Below are 21050 nucleotides of genomic sequence, written 5' to 3'. Positions count from 1 at the left end.
TTGCAAAAATATGTTTTTCCGACTCATGGAGGTGTAAAACGTCGAGATTTGTAAAAATCTCGATATTTTTATATTTTTTTTTGCACGATTACAAGACTTTCTCTATACTTTGTATATACGAGAAAGTAAAAAAAAACTGATTATAAAACGAGCTTTTGTGTATAGATCTAGAGACAATAAAACAAAATTGAAAACCTTTAGGCCCTATAATTATAAACTTTTAAATGCACTGAAAATAAGAAAATAAAACTAATTTGCTTCCTTTATTAAAAGCTTTGGCAGCTACTGAGATCTCTTACATATTTTAGCTATCAAAGATTTTATTAATATAACCAAATTAGTTTATTTTCAGTTTTTCATTATATAGGTTTTTGTTTTCCTCTTTTTATTCATTCGTTCAAAAAGAAGTTTACTCATCATAGGAGCGACATAGGTTGCTAATTCAGTTATCTACCCCTACTTCGCGATCAACGAACAAACTACTACAAGGCAGTTGTTTGATTTTGGAGCCTCATCTGCCCAAGGGTTCGGTTTAGCAACAATGAGCTTTACCGACTCGACCCCTTCTAATTCGTTAAAATTTATATATTTTTGCATTGTCGTCCAAGAAGGTATCTGGAAAGTTTTAACAAAATCGCTGCATTATAAGTGGGTCAAATTTGAGTTAACACTATTTTCTACACATCCACTAACAAACGTAAGTAGGTAACTAAGTAAAAGATTGTAATAATATATCCACTGATTCTTATCAACAATTGCTCATCAATGCCCAAGACACAATGTCAAATGAAGTATAGTTCACCTGTTTCCATAACCTTGCCTTATACAACCAGGTATCCATCAAGTCTGGGTGGACTCTAGGGTGTCGTCTTACGGACTCGGGATCCGAATTCAAGACTTTCTGGTTAGCAAGAGCAATCTTCCCTCTAACTAAGGGGGAAAAGCTAGTGAGCAAAATGTATTTTCTGTGCGCGCTTTCTAAAAGTCTTATACAAGGATATATTTATTTTACAAAATCACTGCGCAACTTAGAGGGAACATTGAGCAAGAGTAGTCTTCTGCTCAGCTAAACCTTCCTATAATTCACGGCAATAACTAAATAAAAGCTTGGCTCACCACTCGCTATACAAGTGTTACCAATAGTGGGGTATTTATAAATACCTACTAGTGTACCTGAAATCTAAATAGTGATTCCTCTACCCGCTCTATATGAAAACTTTTAAAAAGTACTTTATTATTACCAGCAACCCAAACAAAATAAAAGTAGACCACAGAAGTGTGAAAAGGTTGCTCATTTGTTTATTTGAAATGTTCAATAAATTATATACACACATGTAACAAAACTGGGCAGCAAGTATTCACTCCAGCAACAAGATCATGCTTTGAATTCATCAACAACAAGAAATAATTAAGAACAATCTGCGACAACCTGCACCTCAACACAGACGTCAGTCAAGTGTACAGCAACATAGGACATTGTCCTACATGCTACAACAAGACAACCTACACCCCAACATACAGACGTCAAGTGTAATAGGACATTGTCCTACATGCAATAACAAGACTACCAGCACCTCAACACACAGACTACAGCAACATAGGACATTGTCCTACATGCTACAACAAGACAACCAGCTCAACAACACACAGACTACAGCAACATAGGACATTGTCCTACATGCTACAACAAGACAACCAGCTCAACAACACACAGACTACAGCAACATAGGACATTGTCCTACATGCTACAACAAGACAACCTACACCTCAACATACAGACGTCAAGTGTAATAGGACATTGTCCTACATGCAATAACAAGACTACCAGCACCTCAACACACAGACTACAGTCAAGTGTACAGCAACATAGGACATTGTCCTACAAGCTACAACAGCTCTGGAAGCTGAGCCAAACAATGGCTTTTGTTAATTGTTATAGTCTAGACATTTACAATTCAAATTGTAAAAAAAAAAACTATTTAGAAACGTACCAAAAGTAATGTAAAGTCAAGTTTAAAACCAAATTAGAAGTCAACTATAATTTCAAGATATTAAGTAGCTAGAACATTATAACAATATGCTGGGAGAAAAAAAGCTAGTTAGAAATTAAATGTTCAGTATTTTATGGCCCACACATTTAAAAAGAAAACATTCTGTTCAGAAAACCATTGTCATTCTAAATAAATCAACTCATGATGCCTAATGTTTGACAGGAAAAAAACATTTGTCTGTGGACATAAGCTATTACAAAGATATTCTTTGTTTCCATAGGTGATGCAAAATAAATGAAATGAGCAAGCTGTGCGTTGGTTATAAAGTTCCCTTAAACTTGCCAGGATGACTTAATCTTCCACTTGCAACATCAACTACGTATTAGTCTACTAACATCTAGTTCTTACACTTACAACTTTCATCAATCACAATGGCATCAAATTCTTTCATTCAATTAACTGTTTTGTAAAAGTACCTATAATCTAATTCTGTTTTTTCAAGTCAGTCTTAGATCATTGGTAAAACTTAATTCAATGCTTAAAATTAATAGACCCAGAATAATGATAGTTTTATGTTAGCTCAATCAAAAATATGATTAGTAAGCATTATACTAAGCATTTATTTGTTAGCTCATTATTTTTTAACCTTCCACCACAACTGTGTGGGATGTGAAAAAAAAAAATGTAAATAATTAAAAACTCAAAAAAATAAATGCCCTATAAGTTTTAGGTTAGAACTCAAAATAGCTAACATTTCAAAGTAGCCAAACTGTTGTGGAGGGTTACCTTAACTGCAATTAGAAACAAATAGTCAATCATTGTTATACACTGTTTAGTTAGGAATAAAACATCTAGTTAAAATATCCAGCATGAATTACAGCATAAACCTCTTTCTATCATATAGATAAAATAAATGACATTGTTTGGTTGCTGATAGAGAACAAGTAATTCATATAATTTCATCAAAAACAAATGATATACCAACCATGATGGATTTTTTAAAGAGCTAAGTAAACTATCATATGACACACACATAGAACTGGTCATTGAGGTCTAGAATAACAGAACAGGTATGATTTAACCATGCACTGTGAACTAGATAAATGCAAAATTTGTTAACATTTGCTTGAATTATTATAATCTTTTACATTAAGAAGTCTCTAAACTGTCAGTATACACTTTCTAAAACATTATGTCTGTTTCAAGGACAATTACAGGTATTACAGGATGCATGCGCTTTTTAGAGTAAATGAATTATTGTCCAACACTCTATTATAAACGCTCAAATAATTACTAATAGCATTTTAAAAATCTATCCATGTTGATAAATGGGCGCCTACATACTTTCTCATGGCAGTAATAGTCAATTGTTCATTTTTAAATGGATATATTCACTTAAATTATTTATTTTAAATATTGAATTAACTAAAGACATTACCTACAATATCAAACCAATTATCATTCAATCTCACTTGCTCTATGTTAAAGAAGGCATACAAGGAAAAAAAATGTACAGGAATACTTCAATACCAAACACCCAGCAACTCTTACACAACAGAACATAAACCATTCATCAAGCAGAACCATCTAGCATCCAGGTGCACTCCATTCAGTTATCTACAGGCTTATTCTAATCAGTTCCTCACAAGAGAGCTAGCGCTGGCAGGGGCTATGGACATTTCACCACCCTGAAGTCCTTCCCTTGGAGGGCTCTAAAGGGTAAAAAATGTAACTTCATAAAAACATATCCAAATTAATACTAACAATAAAACATACAATCTTTTCAATAAACTCAATAACTACAATTTTTCAAATACGAGGAAAGAAAGAATATTTTTTACCTTTATTTTACTACATTTAAAAGCTAGTTATTTTAATAGTTTTCAAACATGATTTATTTTCAACCATTTTAGTATAAGATATCCTAAAAGTAAATGTGTATGTTTTATCTCTATTAAAATTGAAAAGGACTATAATTGTTGCTTTTTAAGCCAATCATTCTTACATTACTATAAGTTTTTAACCACATCAGTAACTTGTCATATAATATTCAACTCTATAGACAATGCTCTTGTCCTCCCATCAGGAATGTCCACAATTTTTAACTAATAATTTTCAATGACACATTTTTTAAGATTGTAATTGTACACACAACACCCCTCAAATACTTGACTAAATATAGCATAAAAGTAGGAGAATAAAAAGAGAATGTTTTTTTTTGTTTTTACTTTTACTTTTATTGTATCAATGTCTAAGCATTACATTAATAGCAATTTTACAAATTCTCATAAAAATCATAAACAAAACAAATAAGATTTCCTCAAACACATCAAAGCTTCAGTGCAATGTTATCTTTTCTTCAGGATGGCACATTTTTGGCAGTAATTTAAGGTCCATCATGTTTTCAATGCTACAGCTTATTCCAGACTTTGTCCAAAGTTGTGCCTACTTCCATCAGTGTCAATAACTTCCTTGTCAGCTTGTTCAGGATCAACTACTATTTTTAAGATTCAAAAAAAAATTCTGTAGCAAATCTTCTTTATTCAGCCAAACTTTCTTGTAAATAGCAGCTGCATTAAAGCTGTGTCAAAACTATCCACATAGCTGATAAGGGATACCTTGGATCTGAATACAGCTACTGGTGGCTGGTTTGGTAACTAAGTCTACACACTAGAACATTGAAACTCTGGCCTTTTTTCAGCTGTGCCATCCTTTTTGTTTTCTTGATGCCATATTCTGCTTATGAAAATCTTAAAAAAAATGTTTTATCTAATATATTGAAATTCCTGAGCATTAAGACAAATAATAAGTCATGGCATATCTAAGTTGAACAACAAAACTGGATGACTACTGGTATTAGTAAACTTTAATACATTAATCTAAATGATTAATGTCTAGGCTCTTCAGGTTTAGTTCTTCTTCTTCTTCTTCGTTCTTAATTATTAGTGTTGAAGGGGATCGAGATTTATCTGCCAGTGGGTTTGAACTCGAGACTTTGTTCGAATTTATCAATCATGAGCTTTTTGCCGACTCGACCACGCCTCCAACACAATTAAGCGTTACGTGTCAACTGGTTATGCGCCATTGACTCCGATTTCAGCCTGCTTTTCTTTTTGGATTTGCTTCCATAGCCTTTGTCCAACCAAGAACAAACTACAAGGCAGCAGATGTTTAATTTTGGAGTTGTCTCTCCTAGAAGAGTGGCTGTCCCCAGCTAACGAGCCTCATCTGCCCGAGGGTTCGAACTCGAGACTTTTCGGTTTAGCAACCATGAGCTTTACCGACTCGACCACGCCGACCCCTCAGGTTTAGTTAAAAATTTCAGTAATAGCCAATTTATTTTTTTAATCAAATTCATACCAATAAAGTTTAAAATAAATGATAATTATTAAAATAATTTAAAAAATGTATAAATGTTGACTTACCAAGAGTACAATTTAGTTATTCAAAATATAAACCAGATGTCAAATAAGACCGTTTACAGATTGCAGATGAACATTCTGATATAAATGAAAGTGGCAGAATGATTTTTGACGGCGTTGCAGGAAGCAGTGAATTGTGGGTCACCCATGGTTGCAATCAAAATTTAAATAAGCCAATCAAATGTATTGAAAAGAAAATTGAAAGCATCCTTTTCAATAAATAGAGATCACTTCCTGCGAGTTATTTTTATCTCTGTACAAGCTTATATTACTGGTTAAGAGGCTAAGCTTTTGATTGATTCCAACTCTGTGTCTATGGCAATAGTATTTTCTATTTCACATTGAATTTCAGTCGGCATCCCCCCCCCCTGAAACATTATTTTAAATACTTTTAAGCAATATACTTTTAATTTTTTTTATAGATTAGAAATGACATTTTATTGCATCATCATAGTGACCTAAAAACAAACTTGTAAAAAGTAGTTGTTTTTCACTAGTTATATTATATATAATTTTTATGATACAAGTTGCTAATAAATTGTACATGTACCTTAAAACAAACTCTGAATACACTTACAGAAATATTAATTTACCTTAACATGAATCTGGCACTTGATAACTGCAGATCTAAGTATAAGAGCCTGAAATAAAACATTTTCATTAGATAGTACTAACAAGTTAAGTCGTATGATTATGGCTAAAAAGAAATCATCTGTCTACTAAAAGAAGATTTTTTTTACCTTTGTTCTTCTTTGGTACTCTTTACCCATCAATATGGCTTTTTCAAATGTTGTACTTCTCTGATCAGCGTCTTTGGCATATAAGATCTAGAGGTTAAAGAAGAGAATTTTAACAGCAAACCAATAAACTTGTAAGTGCTAGTATCAATTCTGTCACCAAATGAACACTAATTCAGTTTGCTTGAAAGAGGGCACAGGACATATGTAAGTTTCAACATTTATAATATATGCAGTCAAATAAAAACTGGGGTAGTAGTAGGTTTCTATTTTAACAATTTTTAAGTACCTTTAGTGTATATTAACCATATAATCAAAATGTAAATTCTGCCAACGGTCAAACAATGTATATAAGCCCCATTTATAATGAAATAAAATCGCATTAAATAATCTCTAAATGATTGTTTTCAACTTTAGAGTGACAAGAATTAAAGTGTCAAGCTTTACAAAGCAGTTTAAAATAACAAGGAATAGAAAGTAGTCCCACTACTATGTAATGATTCAATAAGTAATTTAAATACCTTATTGTGAGAATCTATTCTGGCTTTGATTTGCCCATCAAGTATAAGCTGCATAAGTTCATCTTCCAAAGCACCTACTGTTGTATTAAAAGCTTCAGCCATTTTTCTCATGTCAGCAGATAAATATGGGCTAAAGTACTATGAAAGGTTAAAAGAAAAGTTTTTTTTTAAAAAAGGTATATAATGTGTCTGGCTAATTGATAATTTTGAAACAATACCACAAAGAATGAAAGCATTAAAATGTAAGAAAAATAACAGAAATTCATTACAAAAATATACATCCAGAATTGTAAAAACAACATTAAAATGTTGACCATTAACCTACCTGACACAATGCTCTGTTTCTAATCTGTGTGTATAGAGTGTGTACATGAGGAGCTACATACATGTCTAACAGTAAATTGTCCTGCAAGTAAAACATGAAACTCTTAGTATTGAATCAGCTCACAATATTTATTGACCTTTCAATAGTACACTGCACATTGAATGTACAAGCTGACAATTTAGAAATCCTTAAAAATAAAAATTTCATTTACAGGAGACTAAAACAATGAATGAAAACAATCTCTCTCATTTCAATCTTATTAAACTATTGCCTTCAAAGTTACAAATGCGATATAATCACCTTTATTTCTGCTAAAAGTGTTAAACATGATGCATATTTAGATTCATAAAATTTGCTCATAATATCTCTTAGTTGAGGCTCCAATTCCAAAAACTGTTTGAATGAGCTGTATTAAAAAAAAATTTCATCAACAATTGGAATCATCTACATTTACGTTAATACAGTAGGACTGAACTAATTTTTAATTTAATTACAGTGGTGGTAAACATTTTGAAGAAAATCTTCCCTAAGATGCTAAGCAGCAAGCAGGTTTACTAAAGAACCCACATTAATAACTTATGGGATGATAAGCATTGTTTGTAATGTGAAATAAAAAAAGAAAAAACAAATTACCATTACACTTACCTGCTAGATATCACATTTACTTGGAGTTCTTTGCGATCAAATGTTGCTAGAGCACAAAGGGCACCATATGTTGCTACATTGGATGGGGATAGAAGCTGTAAGAAAAGTTTGATGAGTATGATTTGAATAAAAGAAAATTATAAATTGTAAAACTTATTGTTCAATAAACTTAACATCACAAAATTTCAAAAAATCAAAAACTTTTAAGTCTAAAAGGTTTCTTCTTCTTCTGAGCTTTATATTACCTCTGGGAAATCACAATAGTCAAAATTGACTTGAAGGAAATATTTTGCAGCAGATTTATATTTTCTAGTGGCTAAATCAGCTAATCCTGCAGCACACTTAAGACGACTTGCAATGCTTTGGTTTGTTTCTTTATTATTCTGTAAAAAGAAACAAACATAAGTATTTCTTTAAGCAGTGACTTTATAGAACGCTGGGCTGTAGCATCAAGTATGAAACATTTGTATCGTGAACTAAAAAGATGTATCAGAAATTTATATTCCAATGACGCATAATGTTCCTTGCCAGTATAATCATGTAAAGCTATTCAGCATATGCAGGCTAGACTACCTGCATCATTGATTTCTCATCGGTAACATCTCTTAGACAAAAACTGGTAACTCACAATATTTTTAATAGGGCAGTTCTGATCTATTTTTAGTTAGCATTCAACCAAGTGAATATAAATGAGGTATTTTATATAAAATTATAAGCTTTTTAGCAGCATAAAATTTGAAAGACAAAACTTACATCAGATGAATCAGGTGTAGCTTCAGCTTTGTTGACATAGCTCTGAACATGTGACCAGTTTTGAAGGTAAACACTCACCTATTTAATTTGTAAAAAAATTTTAAGGTTGTAAATTATAAAATACGAGCCGGCCCGCGGCATAACATACGCCGCTATTTAGTTGTTTCTAATTTTCAATAATTCATAATTTGTGAATTCGACAGTACCAACGCTGACACTGAAAATATTTCTTTAAAACACTATAAGTAGCTCGTTAAGGACCATAACCCCCCCCCCCCCTTCCTCCCCCTACGTTTAAAATCGTTGGCTCTGCTTGTAAACATTTAGAGTGAACACAGCTCACTAAAACCATGTAGGGGTGGGGAGGTAGGGAGAGCGTTTGCAGCTTGTTTTCTAACGGCTCGAAGAAGAGAATTATATATATAGATAAACTAAAAAAAAATTAAAGGCCCATCCAAAAAGACAAAACTAAGGCAGATTAACTGAAAGCAGCAATAACTTCTCTGAAAATAATATTAAGGCTTATAAAAAAATTAAATTAAACATGATCTGAATACAATCCATTGGTTGACTAATGGTAAAAAACTATATATATATATATATATATATATATATATATATATATATATATATATATATATATATAAAAAACACATTACAAACCTTGATAACATTCAGGCACATATTAACCACATGCTTGGGGCTTGTGCAGTAGTCTCTAGCACGAGAATAGCATTTAAGTGCATTACTTAGGTCACCACAGTCCAAATAATGATCACCAAGATCATCATGTCCCCTCCTATAAAATATAACATTTCGTTATTATTTAAAGTATTACTGTTTTACAGACTCATTTTATCAAACGTTTTCAGAATTACCTAATGCTCTCCTTTATACTGTTACTCTTATAATTTTTTAAATCTGTGTCCAGCTTTTCAAGTTTAAGTGCAGCTTTCTTGGATGTGACTTCTACCCATTGTGTATCCACTGAACTCACTGGAGCAATGTCAGGAAGATTATTTGAGCTGCTATTGGGTCCCCCTGCTCTATTACTAAAAAGAAAATATTATAGGGGATATTAAAATACTGAAAAGTTTTAGTTGAGAAATACATAGATCAATCTAAACAGAGTGAGGTAAGTGCTTTTAATTCAGAAGTGTTTATTATATTCTACAAGTCTCTGAAATATTTATTGTAGTCGAGTGTATAAGAAATTGCATTACAGAACAGTTTTTGTGTAATAAAAACATGACAGTGAAAATCAAATTAATAAATTCATTACATATAATTACCTTTAACTTAAAAAATACACTTATATTAAACATTAACTGACAATGTTAATAGAAACATTACTTGTAAAAAAAAAAACTCACTTTGATGTAGCCATTACAAGTTTATGATGAATAATTTGATATAGACTAGTATTGAAAGTTGTCTTCATAGTATAGTTTAAAGCCATCCTTAATGCTTCTACTTTCAATGAGTTGCAATGCTCAGCAATAAAGAGTAGGCGATTCAGTCTAGCTAACCCAGTGTATTGTGATGAGTAGTGATCCAAATCCTATGGGAAGATATAATGTAATTTTAACAATATTAAATTTATATAGAACAAGGAAAATATAAGTATAGACTATAAGACCAAGGCTAATCATTTTTAAAAGTATATACACAGGTGATATGAAAATAGATTAAATTATCTAAAAGCAAAATCCAGCATTTCTTATATTTTAATATGATTCATGATCAAATATAAAATAAATTTTTTAATAAATTTCCAACACATTTTAAAAATAAATTAAGTAAGAACTTCAGAAAGAATATGAAAAATGTAAGGGGAAAAATTCTTTAAACCTGTTACTTACAATAGTTGCATTTTCAACAACATAATGTTGTTCTTCTTCAACATTTTGATTCTCTTCAACAACATCCACCTGCATAGGCTCCAGCGCAGAAGCCTTAATATAAAAAAAGCATTGAAATTCATTAATAAAACGCAAATTGGGAAAAGCATTTAAGTACTTAAGTAACAGTTGCTGATGACAGGTTCATTTGGTTGGATATGTTAAAAACAGACTGGTAAGATATCAAACTATAATTTGTAGTTAAGTACTCTCAGCATGCAGGGTTAGTATTAGTATTTACATTTGCTGAATTCAATGTAGTTCTAGTGGCTAAATAAATGACATCCTAATTAGACCTACTTTTAGTAGGCTTAACTTAAATAATGTATCTTCTGGTTTTTTTTTGTTTTTAAGGTATTATTAGTCTCACTAAATTTTAAAGCAACACTATAGGCCTAAATTAAGGAAAATTATTCTCTACTTATTTATGCTAAAAAATGTGCAAAACTTTAGTTTATAATTAATGTATGCATTTTTGTTTGGATATAGATCTCATTGTGAATACAGGTGGTCCTCATCTCAATGCATAGCGTAATAATGTATAACTAAAATATTTACAATATAGGTAAGCTAATTATTTTTTAATTATTTAAAATAACATTTCCAAATTTGCTCCACCTAATTGATAGTAAAACTATATTTTTAGCATGTTAATGTTGATATGATCATTGTTCTGCATCATATATTTTTCAAATTTTTCAAAGTTGGCATTGTAAAATACCATTAAAATTAATGCTACATTTACTGGTATTTTTTTAACATATACATTTTTGAAAATTTGAAAAAAATATATTTTTATAGCATTTTCTGTTACAAAAATTAAACAGCTGATTAGTAAAAGAAAGATAAATGATTATATGATCAATATAGGCCTATATGATAGTTTTTAAACCTTGGGACTTCCACAAAAGATTGGGTTTTTTTCAAGATGGCTGCCATAGCCATGGAAACCATATGTTAAAAAGAGTCCTTGATGCTTGCAAATATTTTCCCTTAAGTAACCTAACTTAGATACAAACAAATAAATAAAAGGAGATTATTAATTAAGAAAGTTCTTTTTTTAAAAACCTACAGCTACAGTTGTTATTAATTCAGTTAATTGTATTTTTGTGTCGATTTTGAATTTAAATTAGGCATCTTGATCAATTATTTCCCTTGCCAGATATTCAAAAAGCAATGATACTGACACCGACTTTGATAGTACTTGACCAACATTATGCCTAACATTGAGGTGGGGGGCCCATGACACTCAAAACTGAAAGGCTGCTCACTTGTCAATTCAGAGACTTGCACACAAAAGCTGTAGGCTATTTATAAGTTTTGTTTTAAAATGTCTCAATTTTTTCTGGCATAGTGCAGAACATCTTTATCTTTAGGCCTATAGTATATAGTGTCACAATAAAATAGTATAAAACAAATGATTTTGAAATCATTGTTAAGTTTAGTATTCAGAACTACTCTTTTCTATGTAAGTCTGTTTATTAAGAATTGTTGAATGTACTTTTGATCTTTCTTTGTCTTGCAAGCTTAAGCAAAAGTAGCTCTATTATTCTTTGTGTTCAAATAACTCCTAAATAACACTAGCAATATAAAAACCAGCATATGCAAGATAGATGTTTGAAAGGCTTAGTTTTATACAGATAATAATATCTGGAAATTTTCAAAGTGTGGGAAAATATGTGCAGGGCCAAAATCCAAACATTAGGGTAGATTTATGACCATTTTTTATGTCGTGTCATATAGAATACATTCCACTTTCCTCAAAGATGATTATTTATTTTTCAACTGAAAGTTTAAATTAGTTTGATTGCACTTTTTGTAACTTGGTATACTTAGCATAGCATGCTAACTGTGCACAAATGTTTTTAAAAAAAATTTAAAGTTCAAATTGCGATGTGCCACACCCCCTTATAAACACTCTAGATCTAGACTCTAGTATAGTATACCATAGTTTAAATCTGACAATACATTTAGGCCCATTACAGTTGGCCTAATATCTGCCTTAATTTAAAATTTAGTTTTAGTGAGAATCCCTATCAATTATCAATAGACTTTCAGACTATCATTATAGATTAGGCTTTTTGATGAGAATTACAGAATGATTTTTTTTATTAAAAATGTATCAATAATAGCTAGAACACTAGTAAACTAAGCTAATTTAGCATATTTTAACTTTCTGTGTAAAGTCATTATTACTGAAAAAAAATTCCAAAGTCAGGTCAGTCTGTGGCAACCTCCAATGAACTTGACAGAAGGAAAAAAAAACTTGACCCGTGACCTTCATTAAAACAGAATTTGCTTTTGTTTTTTTTTTAATTTTCAGTATACATGTGCTTAATCTTACCCAATAAGTGATAAAAATTTGAAAATTAATTTTAATTACTGGTGTAAAGTGACATAAACAGCTTAATAAACACGTGTTTTCTTGAGGGGGTGTGGCCCGGGTGTGGCACATCCTGACATCGCATTGTTTGTAACTTTATATTTCTGTGTTTTATGACTATATTTGTTCACAATCAGCATGCTATGCTTTTAATTTTGATAAAGGGTAAGTATACCAAGTTACAAAACCTGAAATCTAACTAATAATTCATACTTTCAGTTTAAAAAATAATGAAAACGATCATCAATGAAGAAAGCGTAAACATTCTATTTTTAGGTGTGACATAAAAAAACAGTCATAAATCTAGCCAAATGATTGGATTCTTGCGCAGCACACATTTTCCCGCGCCTCGTTTTCACTAAGCAAGATTATAATAAAATGGCATTATTGGGGGGTGATCGTTTTCCCACGCACATATCTCATTAACACGCCAAATTATTACCAGTTAATGGTAATGTGTGTAAAATTAATACTTTAAAGTTTACATCTGACATAAGCTGGTTTGCATCTGGAAGCGATATGTAAGAGTTATTTGATATAAAAGACAAGAATTCATAGAGCTACTTTCACTAAGGCGCCGCTTGCGAGACAAACAAAGGAATTAGGCCAAAAGTAGATCCGACAATTCTTAAATAACAGACTTAAATAGAAACGGATAGTTCCGATTTCTTAAATTAACGATGGCTTCGTAATCATTAGTTTTATCGCTCTACCCATTAGTGAAAGCGAAACTGGTCGCCATTTTTGGTAAGCGCATGAGCCGTGAGATGGCTTCAAAACAACAAACCCGGAAGCTGCGAATTCGAACGGCCTAATTATAGATCTAGCAGCTAGACTACATTGAGACTGTAGATCTATTAAAAATGAGTTTATCATCAGTGAGATTTTACTTTTTATTCTGTGTGTAATCAGTAATGCATTTAATTGTGTACTAACACTAGGGCCTAATTCTTTAGTTTAAAAGTAAAGGTTTCAGTCAAAGGCTGATGAAAATTCCATTGTGCCAGTGAATTTCTTTGACACAAGACTGGGTAATCCACGGGCAGCGATATCAAACTCAAAGAAATTATTCCTATTGAGCTGTTTGAAAGTCAGTAACCAGAATCTGGACTGATTTTTAAATTTTTTATTTTTAAAGTACAAATGAGAGTGAGTAAAATAATAAAATATGAAATTTAGATTATGACACAGGCTCTGACACAGGCCACTGCTACTGCACTACTGGGTGTCTGTTGTTTTGCTTCGCCGACTAAAACTAAGCGTATACAATAACTTTTGCCGTTAATTAAATTAATCCAGTTGAAAGACGTGTGTTTATTGTTAGTTCGACTGCATTGCATAGATACAGCTTTTTATTTCCTTTACATTCGTTTATTTTTTCAAATTCTACCTGGAAAAACCCTGTCAACGGCATCTTGTACAGAGGTTCCGTGAACTACTTCCGGCGAAAACCGGAAATAGTTCTACGAGTTTGCGCTTATGAAGGATAACTGCTCTTACGTTTATAAAGAAAAGAAAAGAAAGAATCGCGGGAGATAAGTTAGTGTTAAAATTCCGTTAGGTAGGCTATCCTCCTAGCCCTAAGGCAGAAAGCCGTGTAGTCCCATTAAATTATTAGACGTTAGAAAAAATAAACTCTAATTGCTAAATAGTCAATGACCAATCAAGTAGTTTTACAAACTTAATTTATTTAATAATAATTATACACTAGAATATAAGTATTATTAATATAAAATTATAAGGCAAGGGGGTTGGCCGTAGGCAGTCCATCCAACTCGTGACGTTACGCAATCACGGCAATGACATAATGTCAATGATAATATTATTACTCAATTATTAATTAATAACTTAGGCCTAATATTACTTAATACAAGTTAATAGGGCAAATATTAATACCAAAATATAATTTACATGGTAGGCCTCGCATCAACCATACATCTTTATCTTAGTAAAAGTAAAATTATTAAAGGAAGCATAATTATTAATTTAGCCTATAATTTTATATTTACTATTATTAGCCATGCCTGTTAATGTTACTTAATTGAACTTAATTCTTAATGGAATTTTGTGAATATGCGTACATTTACATCTCTTGTTTTATCTTTTAAAAGAAATAATTTTACTAACAAGTTGCCTAAATTTTAAGCCAGACCAGAAATTGAGAGAAGGATAGATCTAGAATAATCTAGATCTATATTGATTTTAAAAATTGCTTCAACTTCAAATTATCATGTCTCAAAGTCTAAAAAAGATACTAACATTAGTATTTGTTAGAGACAATGGTAAAGTACTGCTTGGTTTAAAAAAAAGAGGTTTTGGCTGTGGTTTATGGAATGGCTTTGGAGGAAAAGTTGAAAGAGGAGAAACTATAATTGAAGGTGCTAAGAGGTAGATCTAACAGATAGAATATTGTTCCTTGTTAATTATTATAAAACATACAGTTTTTTAAAGTTTTAAAGGTATTCTAAATATTATATTAATTAAAAAAAAACATAACTTTTGCAACTTTGAATTTTTTCAGAGAGCTACTTGAGGAAAGTGGAGTTGTGGCAGATATCCTTAACAAAGTAGGATTAATCACATTTCAATTTGAAAATGATCCAGTTTTATTAGAAGTTCATGTCTTTCAAACTTCAGAATATAAAGGAAGACCAATAGAAACAGAAGGTGCTTTATAATTTGAAACATGTACTGTTGTTATGTTTTGGGTCTATTTTAGAAGCCATCACAAGATTTACAAAAGCATGCACAGAAATATATTAGCCTCATCCATCTATTTTTCTTGCAAAAGAAATAAAATTTTAGACCCTACCTACCTGTCCATATTGTATTGATGTGCTCAAAAATGTAATAGAAACAAAGCAATTAACAAATATCCATTGACTTTCTTCTTCAACTTCAAGCCTTTTTATCTCACAGTACAGCATAAGTCATTTACACCATCCTTCCTTACTGTCCTTTGCTATTTTTCTATTATTGTCCCAATTTTCGTATACTTTAATGTCTTTTTCAATTTATTCTAAGTCATGTAGACTTTAATTATTTTTTAATCTTAATTTTCAGAAATGAAACCTCAGTGGTACCTAGAAAACTCTATTCCTTTTAGCCAAATGTGGCCAGATGACAAGATATGGTTTCCTTACTTGCTGAAAGGAAAACAGTTTGAAGCATTTTTTCTTTTTAGGGGAATGGACTTAATTTTAGACCATTGGATCAAAGAAAGGACATTTCATAATAGTTCTAATGAAAACTTGGTTATTAAAGAATAGTTTACTTTATTGTTGTGTTTGTATTTGTTTGTAACAGATGTTTTATTGAACTACAAAATATGTTTGTAAATACTAATACTTTTTTATCACACTTTAGTGATATAGGCCAACTTGTAAAATGTGAGTATAAATCAGCATTTAAATAAACTATTAATGTGAACAGTAGCTTACAAAAGATTAAACAGATATTTTTGTAAAAATTAACTGTAATTCAAGCATTATGAGTAACATGTGAAATAATTATATTTGATCTTATTAAGCCTTCATAATCATAGTTGAAATTAGTAGGCTTTTTAAAAAAATTAATGGATGAATGCCCAATTTTCTCAAAAATTGTTAGTTTTCTATGATTTCACTGATAGTCAATATTATAAGTTGCTTTATTTTTTTTAAAGATTCTGATAAAATATAAATTTTATAAACCGTTCTTGCAAAGGGGAACAACTCAGTAATTTCGATATAAAAAATCGTCCCAGCTAAGCTATTTCCCCTTAGGAAAAGAAATATGTTTCATTATACCAGGGGTCTCCAAACTTTTCAGTCCGAGGGCCGCATTAACTATAAAATTTCAGTTCGGGGGCCAGTTTCTTCCAGGCATGTCTTTGATTTTTCTGAGCAAAGTTCCTCAGCCATCACCAACAAACGATTTTTTCCTTGGACAAAAAGATCTCCGCGGGCCGGATGAGAGGACTTCGCGGGCCGCATCCGGCCCGCGGGCCGTAGTTTGGAGACCCCTGCATTATACTATCATGACACAAACATGTTTTCCAGCACCTGGATAATGACCCGTGTTTCCTCCAGATTTTTATTCTCGGGGGGGGGGGGGGGGGAAGGGGACGACGACACACTGTTAAAAGTATATTTTCTATATAAATTTTATGTCGTCCGAGAGGGGGGGGGGATTTGGCGAAGAGATGCCTGGGGAAGAAACACTGACTACTTTACCTCTATTTAATTCATTATTCTTTAAGGCATAGTTTTAATATGGTGAGGTGGGCTAAACTAACACCATAACGGCACATGATGGATTTGTTTACCATAACTTAGATCACAAATTTATTAGATCATAAAATAAGCCTACCAGATTTATCTACATAATTTATGAGATCAAAGAGAAAAATCGTAAATCTTAGATAAGATCTGTAATAAACTTATAACGTTAAGTTTTTCCTTAACGGTGATTTTTTTAAAATATCTAGATCGTGCACTTTTTTCTTACCTAACCCCTACCCCACCCCCCAAACAGATACTATAGGCAGTAGAGTAGCGAGGGGGGGGGGGGACATATGTCCCCGGGCGCCGACCTTAGGGGGCGCCAAAATGGGTTGGAAAAATAAATTGAAAATTGAGGGGGTGCAAATAATCGAAATCTTGAGGGGGGTGCAAATCAGAGGCGTAGCGACACTTCCCGGCGCCCGGGGACATACTTTCAATTTGGCGCCCCCCTCGGGAGCAAATTTTCGATTTGCACCCCCCCTCAAACTTTCAATTTGGCGCCCCCCCCCCCTAAGGTCGGCGCCCGGGGACATATGTCCCCGCCCCCCCCCCCCTCGCTACGCCTCTGGTGCAAATCGAAAAGTTTGTCTCCGGGTGCCGGGAAGGGTCGCTACGCCTCTGACTATAGGGCATAGGCCAATGGCTTTCCTTTAGACCACCACTAAAATAGTATAAGACAATTCAAGGAACCCTTTTATACGCCTTTGCTCATACGACCTAGATCTATGCAGATTGTCGACCATTGTACTTCTTCATTCTTAATTTCCTCCAATAAATTTGATACCGTTTTAAGCTTCATTTCATGTATTGCGCCATTTGGCCCATTGACCCCGATTTCAGCCTGCTTTTCATTCGGGATTTGCTTCCATAGAAATCTGGACTTATTTCCAGCATTTCCCCATGTAGAAAAAAATCAATTTTTTTTAACCATTGTTCGCCCCTTCACCCTCTCCCGGAAAGTTTCAATGTGGTAGGAATGGAGGGAAGTTGCCTAAATCTCTTTCGATTTAAATCAACCATCTTGAATTATTACATTTAGAAATCTTGAAAATGATGTTAACTGTTAGACTGTGTATTATAGATCTAAGTTTTCTTATGCAAATATCACAATTGGGCCTTGATCTAGATCTAGATCTATATAATATATTTATTTTTAATCTCCGAGAACTTAAGTTGCGGCTGTAAAAGGCTACGTGAAGATCTTCTTCGTTTGGAAACATGTTTTATTCTTCAAAGTCGAATATGGCGACCGACTCAGTTACTGATCTGAGAGAGAAGCTCCATAAATCGCACCATAATAGAAGCAAAGAGTTAGGAAAGAAAATTAACAACAAACGCACCCCTCATGCCGATATTCATAAAAATGCACCAAGATCAAAATATGACGATTATAATACAGAGGAGAGAGAAGAGGAACTTCAAAAAGTGAAGTCGGGAATCCAACAACACAGATTGTTTTCTGAGGGCGAGTGCATGGAAATAGAAAAGAAAATTGATAAGGTCGTGAAACTTAGTGATTTGGGCTTGTACAAAGATCACACCGTTGATAGGTAAGAAAATAAATGGATAAACCTAACCACTAACCCAAACATTCCTTTTTTATACTCCAGATTTTCTAGATCAAACAATTTTTTTCAGCACCATGTCACTGCATGTCCATTCATCTCAAATCTCAATCATATTCATAAATTAAATTTTATTTATTTTTGTATTAGGCCAGTGAAATGAGCCCGCCTCTATGAGTCTTAAGTCTTAACTAATGCTAATGGCAGGCTTCCCATGCTACATAGGGATAGTGGTGGGGGATTTATTGATTTTTTTCAGATAATTGTTTTATTTTTTACGTTTTAGTGACTGTTACTGTTACTTACTAATTAGACTTCTAGATCACATGTCTAAAACAATTCTCAAAAAGAAATTATAAATTTTCACTGTAACAGCTAGCTAGTTCAAGTACTTCTCTATTTTTCTTTCTTGACAATTCTGTTATTGTGAATAAATATTAAATAGTTTATTACTCAAATGAGTAACGTTAGGACTATTCATGTCAATATGTTAATTGAATTGATTTATATTAAATAGTAAGTGGCCTAAGTCTTAAGTGCATCCATTTTTATCTACCAGTTTTATCGTTAGTTTCATTTATTTATCAATTTTGTTGTATATTTTGTTAACAGGGCACCTTTAAGAAATAAATATTTCTTTGGAGAAGGCTACACATATGGTTCTCAACTAAGTAAGCGTGGCCCAGGAAATGAACGTCTGTACAGCAAAGGAGATGTTGATGAGATCCCTAAGTGGATACACAGATTGGTCATTAGTCCACTGTACCGGGCAAATGTAATTCCTGAAGGATTTGTCAATAGCGCAGTCATCAATGATTATAAACCTGGAGGGTGCATTGTATCACACATTGATCCTCCACATATATTTGAAAGGCCTATTGTTTCAGTATCTTTTTTCAGTGAAAGCGCCCTTAGTTTTGGTTGCAAATTTACATTTAAGCCCATACGAGTATCAAAGCCTGTACTAACTTTGCCAATGACAAGAGGATGTGTAACACTTCTCAGGTAATAGTATTTTAATATTTGCAAAAAAAAAAAAATCATGCTAAATTTTATTTTCAGTTTATATTTTATATTTAAAAAAAATGGCTTGAATTTTAATGGTATGATTTTTATAGTTCTTTTGTTTAAAAATGAAAGTACATCTAGGTTGATTTTCTTTTACTTTGTTTTTAGTTTGACAGAGGCCATATATTTATTTTTCTTTTAGTGGGTATGCAGCTGATCATATCACACACTGTGTACGACCCGAAGATGTTATATCTCGGAGGGCTGTCATTATATTAAGAAGGTATGTATAAAGAGCAGGTTTATCAACAAAATCAAAGCTTAGACTCCACTTATTTTTAATATGGGAATTAAAAATCAGTGCTAATCTCGAATGCTTAGCAGCTACTTATGTGAAAAATAATGATTATCATTTTATAAATCCACAAGTAGTTTAAGTATTTAATTACTTTTTTACTAACTTTTGCAGCACTGTCCATTTTTACATACCCATTCAACCTAGCTAAATGTTTAATAGACAGCCCTTTCATATATTGACATCAATAATTGCGTTAATTTATTGTCTTCAAAATGTTATAATCTTTTTTGTTATAAATTAAATGTAAATAATACTTAAATTATGTTTGACTTTTAAAAAAAAAATCTTTTATTTTTTAAACTAAAGAGTACGTGATGATGCTCCAAGACTAGACCCTGTCCCTGAAATTGTATCCCCTTCAAGAAAGAGAATTCTGCTAGATTCTGATACTACAGACTCTGATAGTGACAAGGGAGGCAAGCATTCATCTAGTTCAAGCAGTGATGACAACATAAAACCAGTGAAAGTTAACTCAAAAGTCATCTGTCTTTCAGATGAGCTAAATTATAAAGATGGCAGAACAAGCATTCCTAGTTCACCTAAGTCTGTAAAAAGGTAGCTCAGATAAAAATTAAGACAAACTAAATTCATTGGTTTGACAAAGATATACAAATCATGTATAAAACATTAGTCTCTGTAAATTAAGAAAAATTGGCCATCACAGACTAACATAGTCATACATTAACTGTTTAATTTTACATATGCTACTAAGTTACTTTGCATTATTTGTTACTAACCGGTTAGATTTTTCTAAAAACTAATATAACAATCAAAGCTTTTTATTTAGCGTTTATGTGAATGATCTGACAATGCATAATTGAAATTTAGTAATAATTAGATTGCATTATTTATTGTAAAAAAATAAAAGCTTGTTGTAGATACACACACACACATATATATATATATATATATATATATTATATATATATATATATATATATATATATATATATATATATATATATATATATATATATATATATATATATATATATATATATATATATAGAGAGGAATACAATATATATATATATAGAGGAATACAATATATATATATATATATATATATACATACATATATATATAGGAATACAATAAGTCTAATGTAAAAAAAATCACTCTCACAATAAAATTAACCGGTGACTGTACTAGATCTAAGTCCATTTTAAAATATTT

General features: G+C 31.9%; 3 protein-coding genes across 10 annotated transcripts; 2 read left to right on the top strand and 1 right to left on the bottom strand.

The window, feature by feature from the left end:
- Nucleotides 1-1281: 1281 nt before the first annotated feature.
- LOC131956729 (COP9 signalosome complex subunit 1) lies at nt 1282-14158 on the bottom strand. 4 transcript variants are annotated; one of them, XR_009388988.1, is made up of 15 exons: nt 14069-14158; nt 10257-10349; nt 9768-9955; nt 9273-9446; nt 9058-9193; nt 8395-8472; nt 7887-8024; nt 7642-7736; nt 7297-7402; nt 6997-7077; nt 6672-6809; nt 6154-6240; nt 6007-6054; nt 1633-3703; nt 1282-1503 (listed from the first exon to the last, which is right to left on the bottom strand). XR_009388988.1 is itself a non-coding variant. In XM_059321293.1 (14 exons), exons 1-13 carry the CDS (start codon nt 14090-14092, stop codon nt 5998-6000), a joined length of 1395 nt encoding a protein of 464 aa, XP_059177276.1. In that variant the 5' UTR covers nt 14093-14158; the 3' UTR covers nt 1282-3703; nt 5991-5997. The 4 variants fall into 4 exon arrangements, 2 of the variants coding, with proteins under 2 accessions (XP_059177276.1, XP_059177275.1); XR_009388989.1 differs by having other exon boundaries at nt 1282-1760; nt 1826-3703; XM_059321293.1 differs by having other exon boundaries at nt 1282-3703; nt 5991-6054.
- An 8-nt stretch (nt 14159-14166) lies between these two features.
- LOC131956730 (oxidized purine nucleoside triphosphate hydrolase) lies at nt 14167-15956 on the top strand. Of its 5 annotated transcripts, none has more exons than XM_059321298.1 (4): nt 14167-14239; nt 14825-15066; nt 15200-15345; nt 15742-15956. In XM_059321298.1, exons 2-4 carry the CDS (start codon nt 14909-14911, stop codon nt 15945-15947), a joined length of 510 nt encoding a protein of 169 aa, XP_059177281.1. In that variant the 5' UTR covers nt 14167-14239; nt 14825-14908; the 3' UTR covers nt 15948-15956. The 5 variants fall into 5 exon arrangements, with proteins under 5 accessions (XP_059177281.1, XP_059177279.1, XP_059177278.1 ...); XM_059321296.1 differs by having other exon boundaries at nt 14186-14239; nt 14790-15066; XM_059321295.1 differs by having other exon boundaries at nt 14222-14345; nt 14790-15066.
- A 2135-nt stretch (nt 15957-18091) lies between these two features.
- On the top strand, nt 18092-20761 carry LOC131956749 (RNA demethylase ALKBH5). Its single transcript, XM_059321326.1, has 4 exons — nt 18092-18493; nt 19121-19513; nt 19719-19799; nt 20181-20761. Exons 1-4 carry the CDS (start codon nt 18162-18164, stop codon nt 20431-20433), a joined length of 1059 nt encoding a protein of 352 aa, XP_059177309.1. The 5' UTR covers nt 18092-18161; the 3' UTR covers nt 20434-20761.
- Nucleotides 20762-21050: the final 289 nt, after the last annotated feature.

This window comes from Physella acuta, unplaced genomic scaffold (genome assembly GCF_028476545.2).
Source record: "Physella acuta isolate Inbredline_101_S28 unplaced genomic scaffold, ASM2847654v3 ptg001173l, whole genome shotgun sequence".
Lineage (NCBI taxonomy): Eukaryota > Metazoa > Mollusca > Gastropoda > Physidae > Physella > Physella acuta.
Note: the sequence above shows the minus strand (reverse complement) of the source record. Positions and strands in the feature narration are given on the sequence as shown.

Bases quoted from the DNA above. Each gene is read 5' to 3' on its own strand.
- LOC131956729 (XM_059321292.1), bottom strand. From the start codon at position 14,092: ATGCCGTTGACAGGGTTTTTCCAG. The intron at 9,447-9,767 runs GTGAGTTTTTTT...TTTTCTTTTTAG, and splicing joins CTTGTAATGGCTACATCAAA to TAATAGAGCAGGGGGACCCA. The intron at 3,704-6,006 runs GTAAATTAATAT...TTTACCCTTTAG, and splicing joins AGTGCCAGATTCATGTTAAG to AGCCCTCCAAGGGAAGGACT.
- LOC131956730 (XM_059321298.1), top strand. From the start codon at position 14,909: ATGTCTCAAAGTCTAAAAAAGATACTAACATTAGTATTTGTTAGAGAC. The intron at 15,067-15,199 runs GTAGATCTAACA...GAATTTTTTCAG, and splicing joins ATAATTGAAGGTGCTAAGAG to AGAGCTACTTGAGGAAAGTG. The intron at 15,346-15,741 runs GTGCTTTATAAT...CTTAATTTTCAG, and splicing joins AAGACCAATAGAAACAGAAG to AAATGAAACCTCAGTGGTAC.
- LOC131956749 (XM_059321326.1), top strand. From the start codon at position 18,162: ATGTTTTATTCTTCAAAGTCGAATATGGCGACCGACTCAGTTACTGAT. The intron at 19,514-19,718 runs GTAATAGTATTT...TTTTTCTTTTAG, and splicing joins GGATGTGTAACACTTCTCAG to TGGGTATGCAGCTGATCATA. The intron at 19,800-20,180 runs GTATGTATAAAG...TTTAAACTAAAG, and splicing joins GCTGTCATTATATTAAGAAG to AGTACGTGATGATGCTCCAA.